This window comes from Pseudophryne corroboree, chromosome 1 (genome assembly GCF_028390025.1).
Source record: "Pseudophryne corroboree isolate aPseCor3 chromosome 1, aPseCor3.hap2, whole genome shotgun sequence".
Classification (NCBI taxonomy): domain Eukaryota; kingdom Metazoa; phylum Chordata; class Amphibia; order Anura; family Myobatrachidae; genus Pseudophryne; species Pseudophryne corroboree.
Window position 1 is genome coordinate 624,091,001 of NC_086444.1, and position 23,006 is coordinate 624,114,006.

Here is a 23,006-nt window from a genome sequence, read left to right on the forward strand (position 1 = left end):
CAGCAACTCGGTGGTTATTTAATGATTAAATTATTTGAGTATATTTATATTGATACACCATTGTTAATACGGGAATACACTGTATGGGATATTATTTCCCTATAACTCTCTGGAAGGAAACCATCAGTCATTTTTGAGTATTTATCATATTAAAATCTGGGCAGTGAGCCACATTTTCTTAGATGAGCTGATAGAATAACATTGTAACATTTTATGTACTAGTCTGGGAGGTTAAAGGAGCAACATTTGAGTTACATTATCAATATGTCAAGGAAACATTTGTATCATACTAAAGACTCTATTGCAGTACTGTTGAATAAGAATATATTATAAATCATTTATATGAGACAGTACACATTGGTATAGACACAAAAAGCCGCCCAGCTTGGAGTTTTTATCATTCATTTCTTTATTTTCTCTATCACACATAGTCTTGTCAATTCACATACTACTTTATATATGGTTTTAATATTTCGCATCAGTTCATCCGAATAGACCCGGATGAAATAGCATCATTTTTCATATTTTTAAGGTTATAATAAAAGTTACTTTTTAAACTTGTGTGCACCAGAAACAGATCCTTTCTTCTCTTCTCTCTTTTTCATTTCTAGTAGTCACATGATCTGTGGTAGCACCCCCTGTCTATAATATTTATATGGTATACAAACTGACATTAGGGGTTTTTTCTTGATAAATAATCTAATATCTGCAATACAAGTAGAATCTTCTAAATTTAGTTTCCTGTGCAACAATATCCCCTTTCCCTTCCCTTCTAGATGCAACGGAATGGCAAGGAAAACAGGTATGATATAAGCAGGTGTTTGTTTCAATCAATATGCAACACCAAGGGTTAAGATCTTCTACTGTAAGGTTTTCCTCTGAGCTGTGCTGCTCCCAGAAAGGGTGCTTTCTACTTCCCGATCAGCTTTCAGAAGGCAGGCCCAAAGGACACCATATAGCTGGATTACTACTTTTGCTTTACAATCTAGTTATGCTGCATTCACACCGCAAATGCCGGGTCCTACCCGGTAAGACAAACGTGTACTTACCGGGTGGGATCCGGCATTTGCGCTCCGTTGCAGGCTTCCCGACCCGGCAATATACCGGGTCGGTTGCCATGACAACGGAGGCCGCAGCAGCAGCAGGGGCGGGGGTGGAGGCGGCGTCGGGAGATGAGCTCATCTCCAGCGCCGCCTCTCCCTATCTTGTGAATGGGAACCGTGTCGCATCGACACGGCTCCCATTCACACCGCACCTGACCCGGTAATCAACCCGGGTAAAACCCTTCTTTTTTACCGGGTTGATTTACCGGGTCAGGCGACCCGCTAAATCGCCCAGTGTGCTTTCACATCGCACACTGACCCGGTTCGACACGGCAATATGCCGTGTCGGTACCGGGTTATTTGTGCGATGTGAAAGGGGTATTAGTGTGATGTTAGTGGATGTGTGCTTAGCCTATGTTAAAATGCAGAGTCTGCTTAAGACCTTTCTGGGCTTGATCAATTTTTAGTTTGTTTATGGTCTGTACCAAATGTCTTATTTGGTTTCTGAGTAAAATTCAAGTTATAGCCTTGTGTTCAGTCATACCATAATGGAGTGTATTTGTATTATAGTTTTGAACCCTGTTACATTGAGTGTACTTCAACTCTTTATGTGATGTACAAGACCATGGGCCTTATCCAGCTTCAGTTGCAGTTTTGCTATAATAGCAAAACTGCTACTGCTATCACTGGCTTGCTGGAGGACACCCAGCACAGGGAAAAGCAGCCCAGCACGCACATGTGGAAAACTAAGACCCTGCTATATATGCCCCCATGTATCTTTGAGACTTGAGCTGAAATGCCTTTCAGATGGCATCTCTCTTGTAGGTTATGGAGGCGCTGGAACAAAAATAAAAGTGACAACTAGCAGAAGCACTATCTAGCCCAGCGATAGGCTATTGACTATTGTCTGTTGTGTATGAGACACTTCATTACATTATTATGTTAGGTTGTGTACAAGTAGCGTAATGAAATATTGGAATCTTATACCCCTTTCACACTGCCAATGGCGGATCCCACCCGGGAATTGGAAACGGGTCCTTCCCAGGTGGGATCCGGCATTGGCCGCTGCTGCAGGCTTCCCCAACCCGGGCGGGTTGCCATAGCAGTGGGGGGCAGAGGCGGCGCTGAGAGAAGAGATCATCTCCGCGGCGCCTCTCCCTGCTGTAGTAAACGGGTCCCGGGACGCATCGACCCGGTAGCCCGTTTACGCAGCCACTGACCCGGTATTCAACCCAGGAATAACACTGCTTTATTCCCGGGTTGAATTGCCGGGTCAGTCGACCCGCGATTTCGGCTATGCCCCTTTCACACCGCACGCTGACCCATGTCGACCCGGCAATATGCCGGGTCGATACCGGGTTATTTTTGCAGTGGGAAAGGGGTATAATAAAGCCACCTCTAGCATAGGGCGTAAGAACAAACACACGTTGCGCTTGCCGCAACCCTACTGCAAATGCTACTTTCTTTTTAGCTACATGCACCTTTAAATGAGTCCAACTAAAGATACACAGTATACCCTTCCCTCTATGGGGGGGGGGATTCAAGTGATGGCGCTGACATAACTGTTATGCTGTTTCATTAGTTTCACGGACTGTAACTAGTAACACACTAGTTGTTCTGCCACTCCCTCAATAATCACACATTAATTTCAGACTGACATTATACTGGTCTGTGAAATTTAACAAACTTTCTACCTGTGCAACTATAACAATTTCCATCAATCTAAGAAACAGAATTTTGTCTTTTCTTAAGAGTCCAATGGTCACTGGTACACTGGGTATAGAGATTCAGTACAGGAGCCAAGGAACGCCATTACTGTCTCACATCACTGAAGTCTTGGGTATGATTACCATAACAGCCATAACTGTGTGGAGTCTGTATACTCTCCCCATTTTGAATGGGTTCTCTCCAGGTACTTCTGTTTCCACACACTAAAATATGGTGCTGGATATGGATAGCACCTCCCCCCAGTGATGCTGTTGTATATATAGATGACCCCTGCCTGTGACAAGTGATGACCAGCAGCACCCAAATGACCCTACACCCGGAACAGTGTACAATGCACCCATTCTTACTAAGCCGGATCCAGGGTGCAGGCTTTCCTCTGGAGGCAGTCCCACAATCAGAATAAGGTGTACCTATACAGCCTGCTCGAGGCATCCCCAGATGCCACAGCTGTAGGGAGATTTAAAGTGTCCAAGCCCCTATACTATTAACAATGTCCCTAATGGATGAAAGAGAAACCAAGCTTATGACTATTTCATTAAATGTACTTAAAATATGAATTTTCTGCCACTACTTACTTTGCTGTAGAAATCCCTGACCAATGGGGAATTGCAAACAACTTGGATTCTAGGGGGTGGCTTGAAGTCCGGAATGACACGGTGAATGGCTTTAAGTACCATATCGCGTTCATCTTCAACAAAGGTGAAGTGCTGAAAGAGTTGGTGTATAGACATTCCATCCTTTTCCATTTTGCTTAAGCATCTAGAAAGAAACCGCTAATTACATCACTTTCAGAGAAGTAGATTTTGAAAGCAAATACATTTTTTTTTTTTTTAAACTCATGAAAACACGAATTCAAGGCATGACAACGGACTCACCGGCCCAATCAGTCTGTGGTAGTAGGAACTGCAGTGAAGAGACTCACTGTAGCTGCAGAGATACAGTATGTGGTAGGAGTGAGGCTTTAGACCCAATCATCACACACTGAAGTAGGCTACAGAGACTCAATCAATTCCCTCCTAAAGAGATCTGTACCAACATTTGATCACTGTATATAGATTAGCAGCCATAGATTGGAAGAGTACTCTTCCAAAGGAACTCTGGGGTGATAAAAGTGGAGAAGTGAGCCAGTGGAGAAGTTGCCCATGGCAATCAATCAGCATTGACGTAACATACATAATTTGCTTACTATCAAAGTACACAGAGCAGCTGATTGGTTGCCATGGGCAACTTCTCCACTTATCACTGCTTAGTACATGTCCCCCTCTATGTTTAAGCAAATAAATCGAACACTGTCACATTATACCCTCAGCACAGGTATTGTATTACTGAAATACAAATAGAATGCATTTACAAAAAATATTGAAGGTAATCCTACCAGAATCAGTTATTTAAAACGGTCCACCTCTGATCATAGAAGGTTTTAGTTTTTGGTCTTAAATGTCTAGGACACAGTAAGGACATCACAGGACAAAAATAAAGCACATTGAAAAATCCAATTTTAAAAAAAAATAATAGATGACGTAATGCTGGTTTGGCTAATTAGGATGAGATGATTATATTACCTCTGAATGACTTTTCTGTTGCAGACACTGCGGCCCATGCATTCAAGTGCTGCAGCGTATGATCCCAAATTTGGATTCAAACCAGCAACTGCCAGCATCTTGAATAGGTTACCAATATCAGCCATTGAAGCCTTTAAGACAAAACAGAGAATGGCGGCAGTTTCCTTGGAAGCCAATTACCAACTAACTTCTGCCTAATGGAAGGATTCAATTACCTTTGTTAAATTACTGCCTGAAGAAAAGTCAGAGACTATTCAATTACAGACCCTTTTTCTCGCACAGTAAAACAGTTGCGAACGCCAGTTAACCCATAGTTTCCGGGATAAGAACCCAGAGCTATGGGTTAACGCGTTTGCGGCACCCCTGTGGATTTCTGTCCGAGCCTCCCTCAAGCACAAACAGAAATCTGTGTGAAGTGCTGCATCGGTCTATTAACTGCAGCTAATAGAATCCAGCCCTTAAAGTCTCCATAACATTTTGTTGATACTTCACAGAAGATTCCATTCATAACCAGTCTTATACAGTACATTTACAGATACTCACACATCCTTCTCTAGCCATCATGATCTATAGTAGAGATCTACTATAAAAGCCTGTGTATGCCTTTTTCTAGCTCTCCCAACCCTATAACATTCCATTCCCATTCACTCTACATTTCTTAATAATCCACTTTTACTGCACTCTCTTCTCTATCCCAACTTTTCCAATTGATTTCTATGCCAATGCCATTTCCAACTGGTGCATCTGTGTTTTTGTGCGCTTACCTCTTTAGCAAAGGACCTCATCAGCAAGTTGTACATAGAAGTATTAAGGATGTGTCTTCTTTCAGCGTTCTGCTGATAATACTTTAGCCAATTTTTGGCTTTGCTTATTTCACCTATGAATATGCAAGTTTCCAAGTAACTCTTAATGTTTTGCTGGAGTCCTCCATGTTCGTTTCCTTTCTTATCCTCCAGTAAAATATGACTAGTCAGCTTCCAAACCACATCTTTCTGCACTCTAGGTGGCAGAGATGCTGGTGCAGACAATGGTGCGGAAAAATGCTTCATATCCCTTTTATTATTTTTCTTCACTTTCTTTGCTTTTGTTGTTGGCTTTTCCATAGTTTGGCTGACCTGAACCTTGGCAGGAACCACGTTATCATAATTCATGGTACGTAATTCCTCCTGCTTTTTATGCCATGTAATTTGTTCTTCTTTCAGCTTTTCCATCCAGCGTTTAGGAGTCTGAGAGGTTTTATTAATTTCTTCCTGTCTTCCTTCTCCTTTTTGGGGCTTCTCATTACCCTTGTCTTCCTTCAATTGCTGCAACCGAGTCTGCAGGACTGAAACAGAAGACAAATTATGGTGTGTACACACGGTGAGATTTTTTCTTACGACTTTGACTATAGAGTCAAAATCGTAAGAAAAGTTAGTGCAGATCGCAAAGGCGAAAGACACCTTGCGATCCCGATTCGATGCGCGGTCCCACGCGGTCAGCATCGCAAGAATAGATAGACTGTGCAGGCAAGTCAATTTCGACTATCTCTATAGAAGAGATAGTCAAAATTGACACTTAGCCAAAATCGCACAGTCAGTATCGCAAGCACACTCATTATGTGCTTGCGATACTGACTATGTCCCGATCTAGCCCCTGTCGCATAGTGAGAATTGGGCATAGCCCGAATCTCACCGTGTGTATGGGCCATTAGGGAGATATTTGACTTTATTGAAATCTCTATCACACCTTCGCCATTGGAGCACAATTACCAAAAAATACCACAGCACTCAAAAAATATTTCTTCAATCCACACAGCTGGGGTGGATTTAAATGTAACCACATACAATCCTACTGCATTTTTTTCAGCACAACAACCATCAGCTTAATTATCCATGAATGGTAATAGTTTTATATGCAAGCGCTACATTCATTACCATGATGTTAGCAACTTAGTGGCAACAAGTTAAATAATTAAATAGAAAGCTATATATAGGTTTATTTTGGAGGTCTCCAGTAACTTACTTTAGAAGGGAACATCAGGGTAATTACATCCAGTTGTTTTTTAAGAACATTATGATGGACAGATACTGGATGTTAAATGTGAATCATAGGTTCATCATTTTTAACGTTGTATTCATAAACAGATACATTTTACCTTTACTGTAATCAGTATACAACAAGGAATTAAGGATTTGATGCTTTTCCATATTAACTGTTCAGTGCAAACACCAAATTGTAAATATATAGATCCAAAAACAAGGATTTATTTCTGGTGACACCATCATTTCTGGGGATTAGCAGAGGAATATCTTTAGACAAGAAGACTACATATTATTAATGTAAATTTAATGGACTGCAGAGATATCATATAACATTATAATTATACAACTACAATTTCTTTCCATTGAAGCTTTTAATTGTTCGTTCATTTTCTACATAGTCTCTGGACATGCGCCATTTTACAGATTTGTCAGATTATTATTATTTAACACTATGTTAACCTCTCATATATGGTAAATAATGGATCGTTTAGTTATAAAAAATATTTTATAACTGTATCCACCTATTTCATAAGTTCACAAACTTGGTCATCAGGACCCTAAACAGTTCATGTTTTCCAGGTTTCCTCACAGAATCACAAGTGAAATAATTAGCTCAACCTGTGGATCTCTTAAAATGTGTCAGTGAGTAAAGAATACACCTGTACATCTGATGGGAGACCTGGAAAACGTGAACTGTTTGGGGTCCTGAGGACCAAGTTTGATACCTCCCAACATGACCCACTCCAGGAGGGACAGAATGCTCTGCTCCTGGACTTTCCTCTTAATTTATGATTGTTGGGAGGTATGAAGTTTGAGAATCACTGACCTATTTTATTCCACCAAGGATATTAATGTTGCAGTGTTGGACCTTGAATGGACAGTAAAGCTCAAACTCAATAGCCGTGCGTCAGAAGGCAGAAACCCAAATCAGAGGGATGGAAAAATCAGAGTAATCTGCTAAAGATTTTTCCTGCTTGACATTCTGGCCCGAGAATGGGGCTAATCAGAGTTTCTCAAACACCACCATCAAGGCATTCCAACTGTCCAGGTTTTAGGCACAGCACAGATGATTAAAACAAATTGACCGAGGTGTTAACTAGCGTACCTGTGGATAAGCATGAATAAACTTAAAACCTGGACCATTGGGGTGCCTTGAGGACCTCTGGCCTAAGCGATATTGCCCATGGACAACATGGCCTGCAAACAGCTTTCCATATCAATGAATATGACAAGTAATCACCTGCGTATAGCACAACACAGTCCAACCTCTAATATAAGCGTTAGAGAGCGTACTCTGATTATAGCACAATGGATTAGTACTTATAGTGTCAGAGATTATCAGGGTTAAAGAAAGGATGTAGAGGTGGGGCAACTCACCCTGCAGGAAATGTTTTATTGTACACTGTATGCACAGATGCTTAAATCCACTTCATTACACACACAATATAGGCACCCACTAGGTGAAGCACACCGGAAGCTAGGTACACACTATACAATTATTTGGCAGATTATCCGCCAGATCTGGCTGGTTGGAATGGAAATTTGGTAATGCATGAGAGCAAATGACAATTGACCAAACACTGAAAAACGAAAAAAAAAAAAAAAATAGGATTTTAGTACCTATCGGTAAATCCTTTTCTCATAATCTATAAGGGATATTGGGGGAAACTAGTACGATGGGGTATAGATGGGGTCAGAAGGAGCAAGTGCACTTTAAATTTTCTTCACTGGGTGTGTTGGCTCCTCCCCTCTATGCCCCCTTCCAGAGACAGTTATAGGTAAAAACGTGCCATAAGGAGAAAGGACATATGAGAGAAGGAACATGATAACAAAGGGTGGTGAGATTTATACACCAGCACACCACTAACATACAACAACCAGCAACGGCTGGTAACAACAACAGCAACAGCTGAACAGGTAACCACATAACAGAGAACCTGCAGAAAAGTCCACGCACTGAGGCTGGCGCCTAATGGGGGTCATTCAGAATAGCAGCAGTGCAAAAACTAAGCCGCCGCCCTCTGGGAGTGTATCTTAGCTTAGCAGAAGTGGGACCGAAAGGATCGCAGAACAATGGCAAAAAAATTTCAAGCAGTTTCAGAGTAGCTGCAGACTATTTAGTTACTACACGCCTTGCGTTCGGCCAGCCACTCCCCCCTGCGTTTTTATCTGGCACGCCTGCGTTTTTACACACACTCCCACCGAAAACTGCCAGTTACCACCAAGAAACACCCACTTCCTGTCAATCACTCAACGATCAGCAGTGCGACTGAAAAGCGACCTTGTGTGAAACTGCATAGTTTTTTGTGAAAGTACGTCACGCGTGCGCACTGCGGCCCATACGCATGCGCAGAAATGACGATTTTTAGCCTGATCGCTGCGCTGCGAACAACGGCAGCTAGCGATCAACTCGGAATGACCCCCAATATCCCTTATGGACTACGAGAAAAGGATTTACTGGTAGGTATTAAAATCCTATTTTCTCTAGCATCCATAACGGATATTGGGGAAATCTAGTATGATGGGGACGTCCCAGAGCTTCCAGGACATGCGGAGACTGCTGCAGCACCGCCTGCCTAAACTGGGAATCCTCTTTGGTCAGAGTATCAAACTTGTAGAACTTCACAAAAGTGTTCTTCCCCGACCAGGTAGCAGTTCGGCATAGTTGCAAGGCCAAGACTCCACAGGCAGCCGCCCAGGAAGAGCCCACTGATCTTGTAGAGTGGGCCTTCAGAGACTTAGGAACAGGAAAGGCTGCCGACACATAGGCCTGTTGGATAGTAAGCCAAATCCAATGAGCAGTGGACTGCTTTGAAGCAGGGCAACCCTTTTTCTGTGCATCATAGAGCACGAACAAGGAATCCATTTTTCTGATCTGAGCCGTGCGCTTGACATAGATCATCAAGGCACACAGAGCATCCAATGCCTCTGGAAGAGCAGAAGCGTCAGAACTGGGTGGAATTACAATAGGTTGATTCAGTTTTCAGCGTGTCTGTGAGGCAGGAAGCGCTGAGTGTGTGCTGCTGATGGCTTCTGTAAGCAGAGGAAGGTGCCAAGCGTCGCTGGTCCCGCTCTGAGGAAGCTCCGCTCCCTCCAATGGCATCACCGCTATACACAATATTTATACTGGCAAAGTCTCCCCTAATTTTAAAACCTCACACAAGTGCGGGGTCCCCCCCCCCATGAGGGTTCCGTACATCGCGCCAGTGATCAGCCACACTTTGAACCGGGAACCCCCCTAGCGGGACCCCCGGTGTGTACTCACCACCGATGTCACCTTCAGGCAGCGTTAGGCGTGTGCGGCGTACTGCGGCTGTGGCAGCTAAGGCACAGTGCACCGCTGAACAAACAGCCTCTCAGGATGCTGGTCCTGCAGCGGGGAAACGGCTCTGCACCTCGCAAGGCCGGTGACCTCCCCCCCCCCCCCCCCCCCCCTCCCCTCCCCTCCCCTCCCCCACAACTCCCACGGTGCAGATATGCTGTTGCCCAGACAGCATACCGAAAAAAATAAGATTGAAATTAAATTGAAGAAAACTCTCTGGAGCAGCAGAGATGTGCATCCTCTCCTGCGGGCACTTTTTCTAGCCTGTCCGTGGGAGGGGGCATAGAGGGGAGGAGCCAGCACACCCAGTGAAGAAAATTTAAAGTGCACTGGCTCCTTTGGACCCTGTCTATACCCCATTGTATTAGTTTCCCCCAATATCCCTTATGGATGCTAGAGAAACAGTTGTTCATCCAAGTTGGTTAAATTTGCGTTTAACCAATTTGTCTGAACGACAGGTTTTTTTTGTTTTCCAGTGTTTGGGAGCAAATGGTCGAATGTCATTTACTCTCACCCATTACCAGATTCTCATTACAACCAGCCAGATCTGGCAGATTATTTGCCAAAAAATTGTATATTGTGTACCTAGCTTAAGTCAACTCACTGCATATAGCACAGGTTCTCAAACTCGGTCCTCAGGACCCCACACGGTGCATGTTTTTCAGGTCTCCTCACAGAATCACAAGTGAAATAATTAGCTCCACCTGTGGACCTTTTAAAATGTGTCAGTGAGTAATTAATACACCTGTGCACTTGCCGGGTTACCTGTAAAACATGCACTGTGTGGGGTCCCGAGGACCGAGTTTGAGAACCACTGGCATATAGCATACCTCCCAACATGACCCCCTCCAGGCAGGACAGAATGCTCTACTCCTGGATTTACCTCTTACTTTATGATTGCCATCACCTGTGCTGAAACACCTTTCTTATTCATTAACGTGTTCAAAACAGGTGCCAGCAATCATACATTAAGAGAAAAGTCCAGAGCATTTTGTCCCTCCTGGAGAGGGTCATGTTGGGAGGTATGATATAGCAAAGACAAATGTAGCAGTCAGACAGAAATAAGTTGTCTAAAGAACAGAAGTGAATTGCTCTGGGTTTGGAAAATGTCATCCCCAATCTGCCCAAATCTCTTGAAAGTGGTCACTGTGAGAGCAATGCATGCAGGTAACAATGGGCCAGAAACAGAATTAAATAATTAATAGTTATAGTTCTATTATGTATATTTTTCACGTATTATTGTTATAGATTTTAAAAAATTTTTTAAAGCTTAATAAAGAGTGTACTATATTGTACTATTCTTGCTTTCACCATCTTCTACATGCATGCATTCCCCTCATGGTGGACGAGTATTTCAACATATTGAGGGCCACATTTTCCAAAGCAACTCTGTTCTGCTTTTTACAGGCAATCGGCTTGTGTTTGAATAGCTGGTATGTTTACATTCACAGAGTGCGGACAGGAGGTTACCTGTAAGTACTTCACTGTGTAGGCACCTTTACTAGGTCTTTCCACATAGAACAAAAATCTGACATGTAACAAGTATATTTAGAAGGCCATCGCCCTGGTGTGGAAGGAGGAAGCGGTTTTTGTTCAATTTGTGCTGGCTAAACTTAAGAACTTTTTCAGCTTTCTTAAACTCTGACATAACAGTGTATAGTTAGTTGTATTAGCTCTGGTCAGGGACTAAACATTACTAGCACCAATTTAGGCTCTCTCCGCTATACACAATGTACATATTTAGGAATGTAGCTCTTTTATAGTGTAATTAGTATTATAGAGTTACAATTGAAAAGTGTTACTAACAGGATGAGCATGTTTCCTCAGTTTAAGTACTTAGACCAGGCATGTCCAAAGTCCGGCCCTCCAGCTGTTGAGAAACTATACAACCCAGCATGCTCTGACACAGATTTAGCATTCTCTGACAGAAAAACTGTGTCAGGGCATGCTGGGATATGTAGTTTCACAACAACTGGAGGGCCGCAGTTTGGACATGCCTGATAGACAAATAATTCTCAACCTCCGCCTCAAGTATCCCCAGCAGGTCATGTCTGACCAATTTCTGTCTGCGGAAGCTGGTGGCATAACTACTGACTCAGCAAAAATAGATTAACACGTGTTTAAAGAAATACACAAAACATGACCCCTAATTCAGAACATGGGGGTAATTCCAAGTTGATCGCAGCAGGAAATTTGTTAGCAGTTGGGCAAAACCATGTGCACTGCAGGGGAAGCAGATATAACATGTGCAGAGAGAGTTAAATTTGGGTGTGGTGTGTTCAATCTGCAATCTAATTTGCAGTGCAAAAATAAAGCAGCCAGTATTTACCCTGCACAGAAATAATATAACCCACCCAAATCTAACTCTCTCTGCACATGTTATATCTGCCTCCCCTGCAATGCACATGGTTTTGCCCAACTGCTAAAAATTTTCCTGCTGCGATCAACTTGGAATTACCCCCATGGTTATTTCTCTAGATTTTTGTTACTGTGTTACTGACCTTCAAGTAGTTCCAACCTGTAGACATCGCTGGCACTGACCTCATCCTTAGGCTTGGCAGAGGATGACCATCTGTGTGTACTTCCATACAGACACCCTGTTGGGTTATTAACAACAAATTGTAAGGGCAGCAATATGTAATATTGTTCCAGTAATGTTGTAAGAGCCTTTAAAAAGGTTTAACATGTAAGGATGTGTATAACTCCGTTTGTCTATTATGACATAAACCAGCCAATATGGAATTACAGTGAGAATATAATTATCATCTTTTAGAACGGACAAACAATTAAAAAGTCTGTTCGATACTAAAAAAGCCCTTTAGAAAATACGGGGGGGCGTGGCCTGGCCGTTCTGGAGAGTGGACATGCTCTTCCCAGCTCCTGCAGGCATAGCCCTTAAAATATATGTTGAATCGGCGCTCCTTGATTACCAAAAAAAACCCAATTAAACTCTAACAGCTGCTCACCAATTTGGGGCGGGCTGCCCCAATAGGTCTGAATATATCAAAAAAAGAAGCAAAGAAGGGAGCGCTATGAGAGTCTAATAATTAAATTTATTAAAACAATGTTTCAAATGCCACATAGCTCATAATTGATATAAAAAGGGAAATACATTTAATAAAATAAACAAGACATTGCAGCTGCAATAAAACACCTAAATTGATAGAATTGTTATAAATTATCACTTTTGAGAACCAGTATTGCGGCCGTGCGTCCACGGACTGTAAATTGTTATAAATGAGAGACTGATGAGTACTTCTTACAGAACCATTGCTGTTATAATGAGTATAAGTCTCTAATTCCTTTTAACATGTACAAGTCCCGCTGTATGAATTAGAGACGGCTCGGTTTGTCCGAGTAACCAGCGTCTCAATGATTAGGTCATGACCGTTAGCACTGGACTGCTCATACGTACTGATCAGACGGGAGCCGACTTCTCTTGTTAGATGGTATCCGGTGAAGAGAAGGCTTTCGGTATTGAAGGCTGTACTGAGCCGGGTATGCAGCGGCTCAATGCACGCTGTGTACAGATCCTTTAACCGCTTGATGATTCTGTCCGTGAATTGCGGTAGTGAATAATGCACCCGACTGGAGAATGATGGGTGAATAAGCAGCAAGATGAAATCCTTAATGAGTACCTTAACGCGTTCCTTGGCCTCTAGCACTGGCCGTTTCTTCAGAAGGAAGTGAATAGTGAATATTCACTTCCTTCTGAAGAAACGGCCAGTGCTAGAGGCCAAGGAACGCGTTAAGGTACTCATTAAGGATTTCATCTTGCTGCTTATTCACCCATCATTCTCCAGTCGGGTGCATTATTCACTACCGCAATTCACGGACAGAATCATCAAGCGGTTAAAGGATCTGTACACAGAGTGCATTGAGCCGCTGCATACCCGGCTCAGTACAGCCTTCAATACCGAAAGCCTTCTCTTCACCGGATACCATCTAACAAGAGAAGTCGGCTCCCGTCTGATCAGTATGTATGAGCAGTCCAGTGCTAACGGTCATGACCTAATCATTGAGACGCTGGTTACTCGGACAAACCGAGCCGTCTCTAATTCATACAGCGGGACTTGTACATGTTAAAAGGAATTAGAGACTTATACTCATTATAACAGCAATGCTTCTGTAAGAAGTACTCATCATCAGTCTCTCATTTATAACAATTTACAGTCCGTGGACGCACGGCCGCAATACTGGTTCTCAAAAGTGATAATTTATAACAATTCTATCAATTTAGGTGTTTTATTGCAGCTGCAATGTCTTGTTTATTTTATTAAATAAATGTATGTCCCTTTTTATATCAATTATAAGCTATGTGGCATTTGAAACATTGTTTTAATAAATTTAATTATTAGACTCTCATAGCGCTCCCTTCTTTGCTTCTTTTTTTTATATATTATAGCCCTTAAAAAAATAAGATTTTAAACCTACCGGTAAATCTTTTTCTCATAGTCCGCAGAGGATGCTGGGACTCCGTAAGGACCATGGGGATAGACGGGCTCCGCAGGAGACATGGGCACTTTAAGAAAGACTTTGACTCTGGGTTTGCACTGGCTCCTCCCTCTATGCCCCTCCTCCAGACCTCAGTTAGAGAAACTGTGCCCAGAGGAGACGGACAGTACAAGGAAAGGATTTTTGTAATCCAAGGGCAAGATTCATACAAGGCACACCAATCACACCGTATAACTTAAGATATACTATCTAGTTAACAGTATGAAGAACAACATATCGGCCCAAAACCGATTAAACTGTAACATAACCCTTATGTAAGCAATAACTATATACAAGTCTTGCAGAAGTAGTCCGCACTTGGGACGGGCGCCCAGCATCCTCTACGGACTACGAGAAAAAGATTTACCGGAAGGTTTAAAATCTTATTTTCTCTAACGTCCGAGAGGATGCTGGGACTCCGTAAGGACCATGGGGATTATACCAAAGCTCCCAAACGGGCGGGAGAGTGCGGATGACTCTGCAGCACCGATTGAGCAAACAGGAGATCCTCCTCAGCCGGGGTATCAAACTTATAGAACTTTGCAAAGGTGTTTGACCCCGACCAAGTAGCAGCTCGGCACAGCTGTAGTGCCGAGACCCCTCGGGCAGCCGCCCAAGACGAGCCCACCTTCCTAGTGGAATGGGCCTTAACCGATTTCGGTAACGGCAATCCTGCCGTAGAATGCGCCTGCTGAATCGTGTTACAGATCCAGCGAGCAATAGTCTGCTTTGAAGCAGGGCCGCCAACCTTGTTGGCTGCATACAGGACAAACAGTGCTTCTGTTTTTCTGATCCTAGCCGTTCTGGCCACGTAAATTTTCAAAGCCCTGACCACATCAAGGGACTCGGAATCCTCCAAGTCACGTGTAGCCACAGGCACGACAATAGGTTGGTTCATATGAAAGGATGAGACCACCTTAGGTAGGAATTGAGGACGGGTCCGCAACTCCGCTCTATCCATATGGAAAACCAGATAGGGGCTTTTATGTGATAAAGCCACAAATTCCAAAACTCGCCTAGCCGAAGCCAAGGCTAACAACATGACCACCTTCCAAGTGAGATATTTCAACTCCACTGTTTTAAGTGGTTCAAACCAATGTGACTTAAGGAAACTTAACACCACGTTAAGGTCCCAAGGCGCCACCGGAGGTACAAAAGGAGGCTGAATATGCAGTACTCCCTTCACAAAAGTCTGTACTTCAGGTAAAGAGGCCAATTCCTTTTGAAAGAAAATGGATAAGGCCGAAATCTGAACTTTAATGGAGCCTAATTTTAGGCCCAAATTCACTCCAGTTTGTAGAAAGTGAAGAAAACGGCCTAGATGGAATTCTTCCGTAGGAGCATTCCTGGCCTCACACAAGAAACATATTTTCGCCATTTTCGGTGATAATGTTCAGACGTCACATCCTTCCTAGCCTTTATTAGCGTAGGAATAACCTCATCCGGAATACCTTTTTCCGCTAGGATCCGGCGTTCAACCGCCATGCCGTCAAACGCAGCCGTGGTAAGTCTTGGAACAGACAGGGACCTTGTTGTAACAGGTCCTGCCTTAGAGGAAGAGGCCACGGATCTTCTGTGAGCATTTCTTGCAGATCCGGATACCAGGTCCTTCATGGCCAATCTGGAAAAATGAGAATTGTTCTCACTCCTCTTTTTCTTATTATCCTCAACACCTTGGGTATGAGAGGAAGAGGAGATACATATACCGACTGGAACACCCACGGTGTCACTAGGGCGTCCACAGCTACCGCTTGAGGGTCTCTTGACCTGGCGCAATACCTTTGTAGCTTTTTGTTGAGACGGGATGCCATCATGTCTATTTGGGGTAGTCCCCACCGACTTGCAATCTGCGCGAAGACTTCCTGATGAAGTCCCCACTCTCCCGGATCCAGATCGTGTCTGCTGAGGAAGTCTGCTTCCCAGTTGTCCACTCCCGGAATGAACACTGCTGACAGAGCGCTTACATGATTCTCCACCCAGCGAAGAATTCTGGTGGCTTCCGCCATTGCCACTCTGCTCCTTGTGCCGCCTTGGCGGTTTACATGAGCTACTGCGGTGATGTCTGACTGGATCAGAACTGGTCGATTGCGAAGTAAGATCTCCGCTTGACGTAGGGCGTTGTATATGGCCCTTAGTTCCAGGATGTTGATGTGAAGACAAGTCTCTTGACTTGACCAAAGTCCTTGGAAATTTCTTCCCTGTGTGACTGCTCCCCAACCTCGGAGGCTCGCGTCCGTGGTCACCAGGATCCAGTCCTGAATGCCGAACCTGCGGCCCTCTAGAAGGTGAGCACTGTTTAGCCACCACAGGAGAGATACTCTGGCCCTGGGGGACAGGGTGATCCGCTGATGCAATTGCAGATGCGACCCAGACCATTTGTCCAATAGGTCCCATTGGAAGGTCCTTGCATGGAATCTGCCGTATGGAATGGCTTCGTATGTTGCCACCATCTTTCCCAGAACTTGAGTGCAATGATGTACTGACACTTGTTTTGGTTTCAACAGGTTCATGACTAGAGTCATGAGTTCCTGCGCTTTTTCCGTCGGAAGAAAAACCCTTTTCTGGTCTGTGTCCAGAATCATGCCCAAGAAGGGCAGACGAGTTGTAGGATTCAGCTGCGACTTTGGAATATTGAGAATCCAGCCGTGTCGCTGTAACACATTCAGTGAAAGTGATACGCTGTTCAGCAACTTCTCCCGTGATCTCGCTTTTATGAGGAGATCGTCCAAGTACGGGATAATTGTGACACCCTGCTTGCGCAGGAGCACCATCATTTCCGCCATTACCTTGGTGAAAATTCTCGGGGCCATGGAAAGCCCAAACGGCAACGTCTGAAATTGGTAATGACAATCCTGTACCGCAAATCTCAGGTACGCCTGATGAGGAGGATATATGGGGACATGCAGGTATGCATCCTTTATGTCCAGAGATACCAAAAAATCTCCCCCTTCTAGGCTGGCGATGACCGCCCTGAGCGATTCCATTTTGAACTTGAACCGTTTTAAGTTAAGGTTCAGGGATTTTAAATTTAAAATGGGTCTGACCGAACCGTCCGGTTTCGGAATCACAAACAGAGTTGAGTAGTACCCCTGCCCTCTTTGAAGCAGGGGAACCTCTACCACCACTTGTTGAAGACACAATTTGTGAATCGCATGTAACACTATCTCCCTTTCCAGGGGTTGTTTCGGTAGGGCCGATTTGAAAAACCGGCGAGGAGGCACTTCTTCGAATTCCAGCTTGTAACCCTGGGAAACTATTTCTATTGCCCATGGATCCACCTGTGAGTGGACCCAGACGTGGCTGAACAGTGGAAGACGTGCCCCCACAGGAGCTGACTCCCTCAGGGGAGCCCCAGCGTCATGCGGTGGATTTTGCAGAGGCCGGGGAGGACTTCTGTTCCTGGGAACTAGCTGTGTTATGCAGCTTTTTCCCTCTGCCCTTACCTCTGGCAAGAAAGGACGATCCACGTGCTCTCTTGCTTTTATTGGAACGAAAGGACTGCATTTGATAATGAGGCGCTTTCTTAGATTGTGAGGGAATATATGGCAAAAAATTTGATTTACCTGCCGTAGCCGTTGAGACGAGGTTCGAGAGTCCCTCTCCAAACAATTCCTCACCCTTGTAAGGCAACAACTCCATATGTCTCTTGGAGTCGGCATCACCAGTCCACTGTCGGGTCCATAAGACACGCCTAGCAGAAATAGACATAGTGTTTATCCTGGAACCCAGTAAACTAATGTCTCTTTGAGCATCCCTCATATACAAGACCGCACCTTTCTATGCCCTAGGGTCAATAAAATGGTATCCTTATCAAGAGTAGTGATGTGCACCGGACATTTTTGGGGTTTTGGATTCGGTTCCGCTGCCGTGTTTTGGATTCGGACGCGTTTTGGCAAAACCTCCCTGAAAATTTTTTGTCTGATTCGGGTGTGTTTTGGATTCGGGTGTTTTTTTACAAAAACCCCTCAAAAATAGCTTAAATCATAGATCCCATAGTATTATTAACCTCAATAACCATAATTTCCACTCATTTCCAGTCTATTCTGAACACCTCACACCATTATTTTTAGTCCTAAAATTTGCACCAAAGTCGCTGGATGACTAAGCTAAGCGACCCAAGTGGCTGACACAAACACCTGGCCCATCTAGGAGTGGCACTGCAGTGTCAGACAGGATGGCACTTCAAAAAAATAGTCCCCAAACAGCACATGATGCAAAGAAAAAAAGAGGCGCAATGAGGTAGCTGTGTGACTAAGCTAAGCGACCCAAGTGGCCGACACAAACACCTGGCCCATCTAGGAGTGGCACTGCAGTTTTCTAGCGAGAGGATGAGTGCTTCCATCCTCATGTGAAGCTGAACCACTAGCCATGAACATAGGCCAGGGCCTCAGCCGTTCCTTGCCACTCCGTGTCGTAAATGGCATATTGGCAAGTTCACGCTTCTCCTCAGACGCTTTTAATTTTGATTTTTGGGTCATTTTACTGAACTTTTGTTTTTTGGATTTTACATGCTCTCTACTATGACATTGGGCATCGGCCTTGGCAGACGACGTTGATGGCATTTCATCGTCTCGGCCATGACTAGTGGCAGCAGCTTCAGCACGAGGTGGAAGTGGATCTTGATCTTTCCCTATTTTACCCTCCACATTTTTGTTCTCCATTCTTTAATGTGTGGAATTATATGCCAGTATCAATAGCAATGGCCTACTACTATATATACTGCGCACAACTGAAATGCACCACAGGTATGGATGGATAGTATACTTGACGACACAGAGGTAGGTAGAGCAGTGGCCTTCTGTACCGTACTGCTATATATTATATACTGGTGGTCAGCAAACTGTGCAAAACTGAAATGCACCACAGGTATGGATGGATAGTATACTTGACGACACAGAGCAGTGGCCTTCTGTACCGTACTGCTATATATTATATACTGGTGGTCAGCAAACTGTGCAAAACTGAAATGCACCACAGGTATGGATGGATAGTATACTTGACGACACAGAGGTAGGTAGAGCAGTAGCCTACTGTACCGTACTGCTATATATTATATACTGGTGGTCAGCAAAATTATGCACTGTACTCCTACTATATACTACAATGCAGCACAGATATGGAGCGTTTTTCAGGCAGAGAACGTATAATACTGGTGGTCACTGGTCAGCAAAACTCTGCACTGTACTCCTCCTATATAATACTGGTGGTCCCCAGTCCCCACAATAAAGCAGTGTGAGTACAGATATATGCAGCACACTGAGCACAGATATGGAGCGTTTTTCAGGCAGAGAACGTATAATACTGGTGGTCACTGGTCAGCAAAACTCTGCACTGTACTCCTCCTATATAATACTGCTGGTCCCCAGTCCCCACAATAAAGCAGTGAGCACAGATATTTGCAGCCACCTGAATAAAACTGAGAGGACGCCAGCCACGTCCTCTCACTATAATTTCCAATGCACGAGTGAAAAATGGCTGCGACGCGCGGCTCCTTATTTAGAATCCGAATCTCGCGAGAATCCGACAGCGGGATGATGACGTTCGTGCGCGCTCGGGTTAACCGAGCAAGGCGGGAAGATCGAATCTGCCTCGGAACCGTATAAAACGGGTGAAGTTCGGGGGGGGTTCGGATTCCGACGAACCGAACCCACTCATCACTAATCAAGAGTCTCAATATCCGTTGATAAGGAATTTGTCCATGCTGCTACAGCACTACAAACCCAGGCCGACGCAATAGCCGGTCTGAGTAACGTACCAGAATGTGTGTAAATGGACTTCAGGGTAACCTCCTGCTTGCGGTCAGCAGGATCCTTGAGGGTAGCCGTATCTTGGGATGGATGCGCTATCTTTTTTGATAAGCGCGTCAAGGCCTTGTCCACCATAGGGGAGGATTCCCACCGTATCCTGTCCTGCGACGGGAAAGGATACGCTGTTAGGATCCTCTTGGGAATCTGCAGTTTTTTGTCTGGAGTTTCCCACGCTTTTTCACATACTTCGTTCAGCTCATGTGAGGAGGGAAAGGAGACCTCAGGTTTCTTTCCTTTATACATGTGTACCCTCGTGTCAGGGACAGGGGGTTCCTCAGTGATATGCAACACATCTTTTATTGCGATAATCATATATCGAATACCTTTAGCCACCTTTGGCTGTAATTTTGTATCATCGTAATCGACACTGGAGTCTGAATCCGTGTCGGTATCTGTGTCAACTATTTGGGATAGTGGGCGCTTCTGAGACCCCGAAGGTCCCGGCGACATAGGGACAGGCATGGGTTGACTCCCTGACTGTGCCCCAGCTTCGGCTTTGTCTAGCCTTTTGTGCAATAAATTAACATTTGCACTTAAAATATTCCACATATCCATCCAGTCCGGCGTCGGCACCGCCGACGGGTACCTAACATTCATAAACTGCCCCTCCTCCTTAGGTGAGACCTCAACCCTAGACATGTCGACACACACGTACCGACACACCACACATACACAGGGTAGCTCTTTTCTGCAGACAGGTTCCCCACCAGGCCCTTTGGAGAGAGAGAGAAAGTATGCCAGCACACACCCCAGCGCTATATGACCCAGGAATAACACAGTAAATTAACGTTTACCCAACAGCGCTGTTTTATGTATCTGCGCCAATTATGTGCCCCCCCTCTACTTTTAAACCCTCTGTCACCGTGTGTCAAGCAGGGGAGCTTCCTCTCAGCGGTGCTGTGGAGAAAAATGGCGCTGGTGAGTGCTGAGGGAGAAGCCCCGCCCCCTCGGCGGCGGGCATCTGTCCCGCTCAATTTTTTCAATACATGGCGGGGGCTCTTTTTATACATGTACAGTGCCCAGCTGTACATGTATATATACATCTGTGCCATAAGAGAGGTTTATATTGCTGCCCAGGGCGCCCCCCCCTGCACCCTTACAGTGACCGGAGTGTGTGAGGTGAAGGGGAGCAATGGCGCACAGCTGCAGTGCTGTGCGTTACCTCAGTGAAGATCCAAGTGTCTTCTGCCGCCTCAGATGGGTCTTTTCCTCACATACTCACCCGGCTTCTTTCTTCCGGCTCTGCGAGGAGGACGGAGGCGCGGCTCTGGGACGGATGGCGGCGCGGCTCTGGGACGGACGGCGAGGGTGAGACCTGCGTACCGATCCCTCTGGAGCTAATGGTGTCCAGTAGCCTAAGAAACAGAGCCCTGAACTCCGAGAAGTGGGTCTGTTTCTCTCTCCTCAGTCCCTCGATGCAGGGAGTCTGTTGCCAGCAGGCTCCCTGAAAATAAAAAACCTAACAAAAATGCTTTCTTACAGGAAACTCAGGAGAGCTCCTGAAATGCACCCAGTCTCCACTGGGCACAGTATCAAAACTGAGGTCTGGAGGAGGGGCATAGAGGGAGGAGCCAGTGCACACCCAGAGTCAAAGTCTTTCTTAAAGTGCCCATGTCTCCTGAGGAGCCAGTCTATCCCCACGGTCCTTACGGAGTCCCAGCATCCTCTAGGACGTTAGAGAAAAGCCTTTTTCCCCTCCTGCCTTATACCTGGATGCTCCAGGTTACCCTCTGTGGCCCCTCCTGAGTTGCTGTTGCCGCTGTGGGGGACCTGCGGAGTCGGGGAGTGCTTTTAAGCACTCCTGCGGATTGCGGCCTTCCCCTAGCGTGAAGCGGGGCCTCAAGTTTGGAGACGTCCGGAAGCGGGACCTCGCCGCCGTTTGATCTCCACGGGCTCCACCAGTCTCCCGTCGCCCCGTCCGGGTCCCCCGCACCCTCGTCTGGAGGCTGGGTGCTGAATCTGGACGTGAGGGAGAGGTTATACCGGGACCGGAGCTTGAGCAGTGGCCATCTTGCCTGCCGCCTCCTGGAGCCGCCGAGCTGCTGACCGCATCCCCACCAACGTACCTCCTTCATCTCCCCAGCAGCCGGAGGCCCGCGACGCTGTGCGGTAAGCTGACCGGACCCCGCAAGCCTCCCCGCCGGCGCCCGCTTACCTCCTGCTTCTCGTTGCTATAAGCGCCGGAGCTCCGTGGACGGGGGCCGCAGCTGATCCGGGGATCCCCGGAGTGCAGGCGCTGGTCCCGGGGGCGCCTACTTGAGCTGGTGGGGCTGGACTGAGTGCTCCTCTGGCTACCAGGGTCCGTCTGTATACCTCCAGGGACCGGGAGTCCACTTGCGGCCGGAGCTGTCTCTTCTGGCTGGAACCTCCTCTCTGCCACCCACTTTGCCCTGCAGTACCCCTCCTGTCAGTCATCTTGCTAGGTCGGTGGGCCCTGGAGCCCTCCGGGATGGCCCCCCACCGTGAGCGCTATCTCCACCCCTGCTGCCTAGCTGATTGCCTCTCCGCGCCTGGCTCCTGTTCCTGGCGATTTGGTGGGGGTCAGTGTCCCTATCCTGCTACCGCTCAGGGGAGCTCCCTGTGATCTGCACCTGTGCTGTGAGTAACTCCCCCCGCTTTGTGATAGCTACTGTTGCCTTTTATCCCTGAGCTGCGGGCTCCGCACTGCTCCGCTACACGCGCCCCTCAGTGCCTGAGAACTTCCACGAGATACTACGCAGTGACTTTTGCGCTACTCTGACCCTCCCGCTCCGACTGCGGTGCACTATATTGCTGGACTCTTCCTCATTTACATACTCCCGGGCGTCTCCCCGGGGTCGCTGACGGGATGCGAGTGCGGCTGCTCTCCACCGGCTATGCTGTCTAACTAGTAGGGGAATGTATCCCCCGTCATCCTTCTAAGACTGTGGTGTTGTCCTTTTGAAATGGTCCTTTCATTCACCCTCTTCTGATGGCCAGAGGCAAGAAAAACCAACAGGGAAAGTCCGCCCGGTCTACACGTAGTACTTCATCTCAATCGAATCTCCGAT

General features: G+C 45.8%; 1 protein-coding gene across 3 annotated transcripts in view; it reads right to left on the bottom strand.

Annotated features, from left to right (window-relative positions):
* The window catches only part of POLRMT (RNA polymerase mitochondrial), a 283,173-nt gene that overhangs the window by 240,181 nt on the left and 19,986 nt on the right, over positions 1-23,006 (bottom strand). For 2 of the 3 annotated variants that reach the window (XM_063914478.1, XM_063914479.1), the window contains exons 2-5: positions 12,178-12,273; positions 5,098-5,657; positions 4,334-4,464; positions 3,347-3,530 (exon numbers count right to left, since the gene is read on the bottom strand). In XM_063914478.1, coding sequence (XP_063770548.1) covers positions 3,347-3,530; positions 4,334-4,464; positions 5,098-5,657; positions 12,178-12,273 — 971 coding nt within the window. Of the gene's footprint in view, positions 1-3,346; positions 3,531-4,333; positions 4,465-5,097; positions 5,658-10,280; positions 10,351-12,177; positions 12,274-23,006 lie in introns of those variants that run through there. The other variant, XM_063914481.1, reaches the window with a different exon arrangement.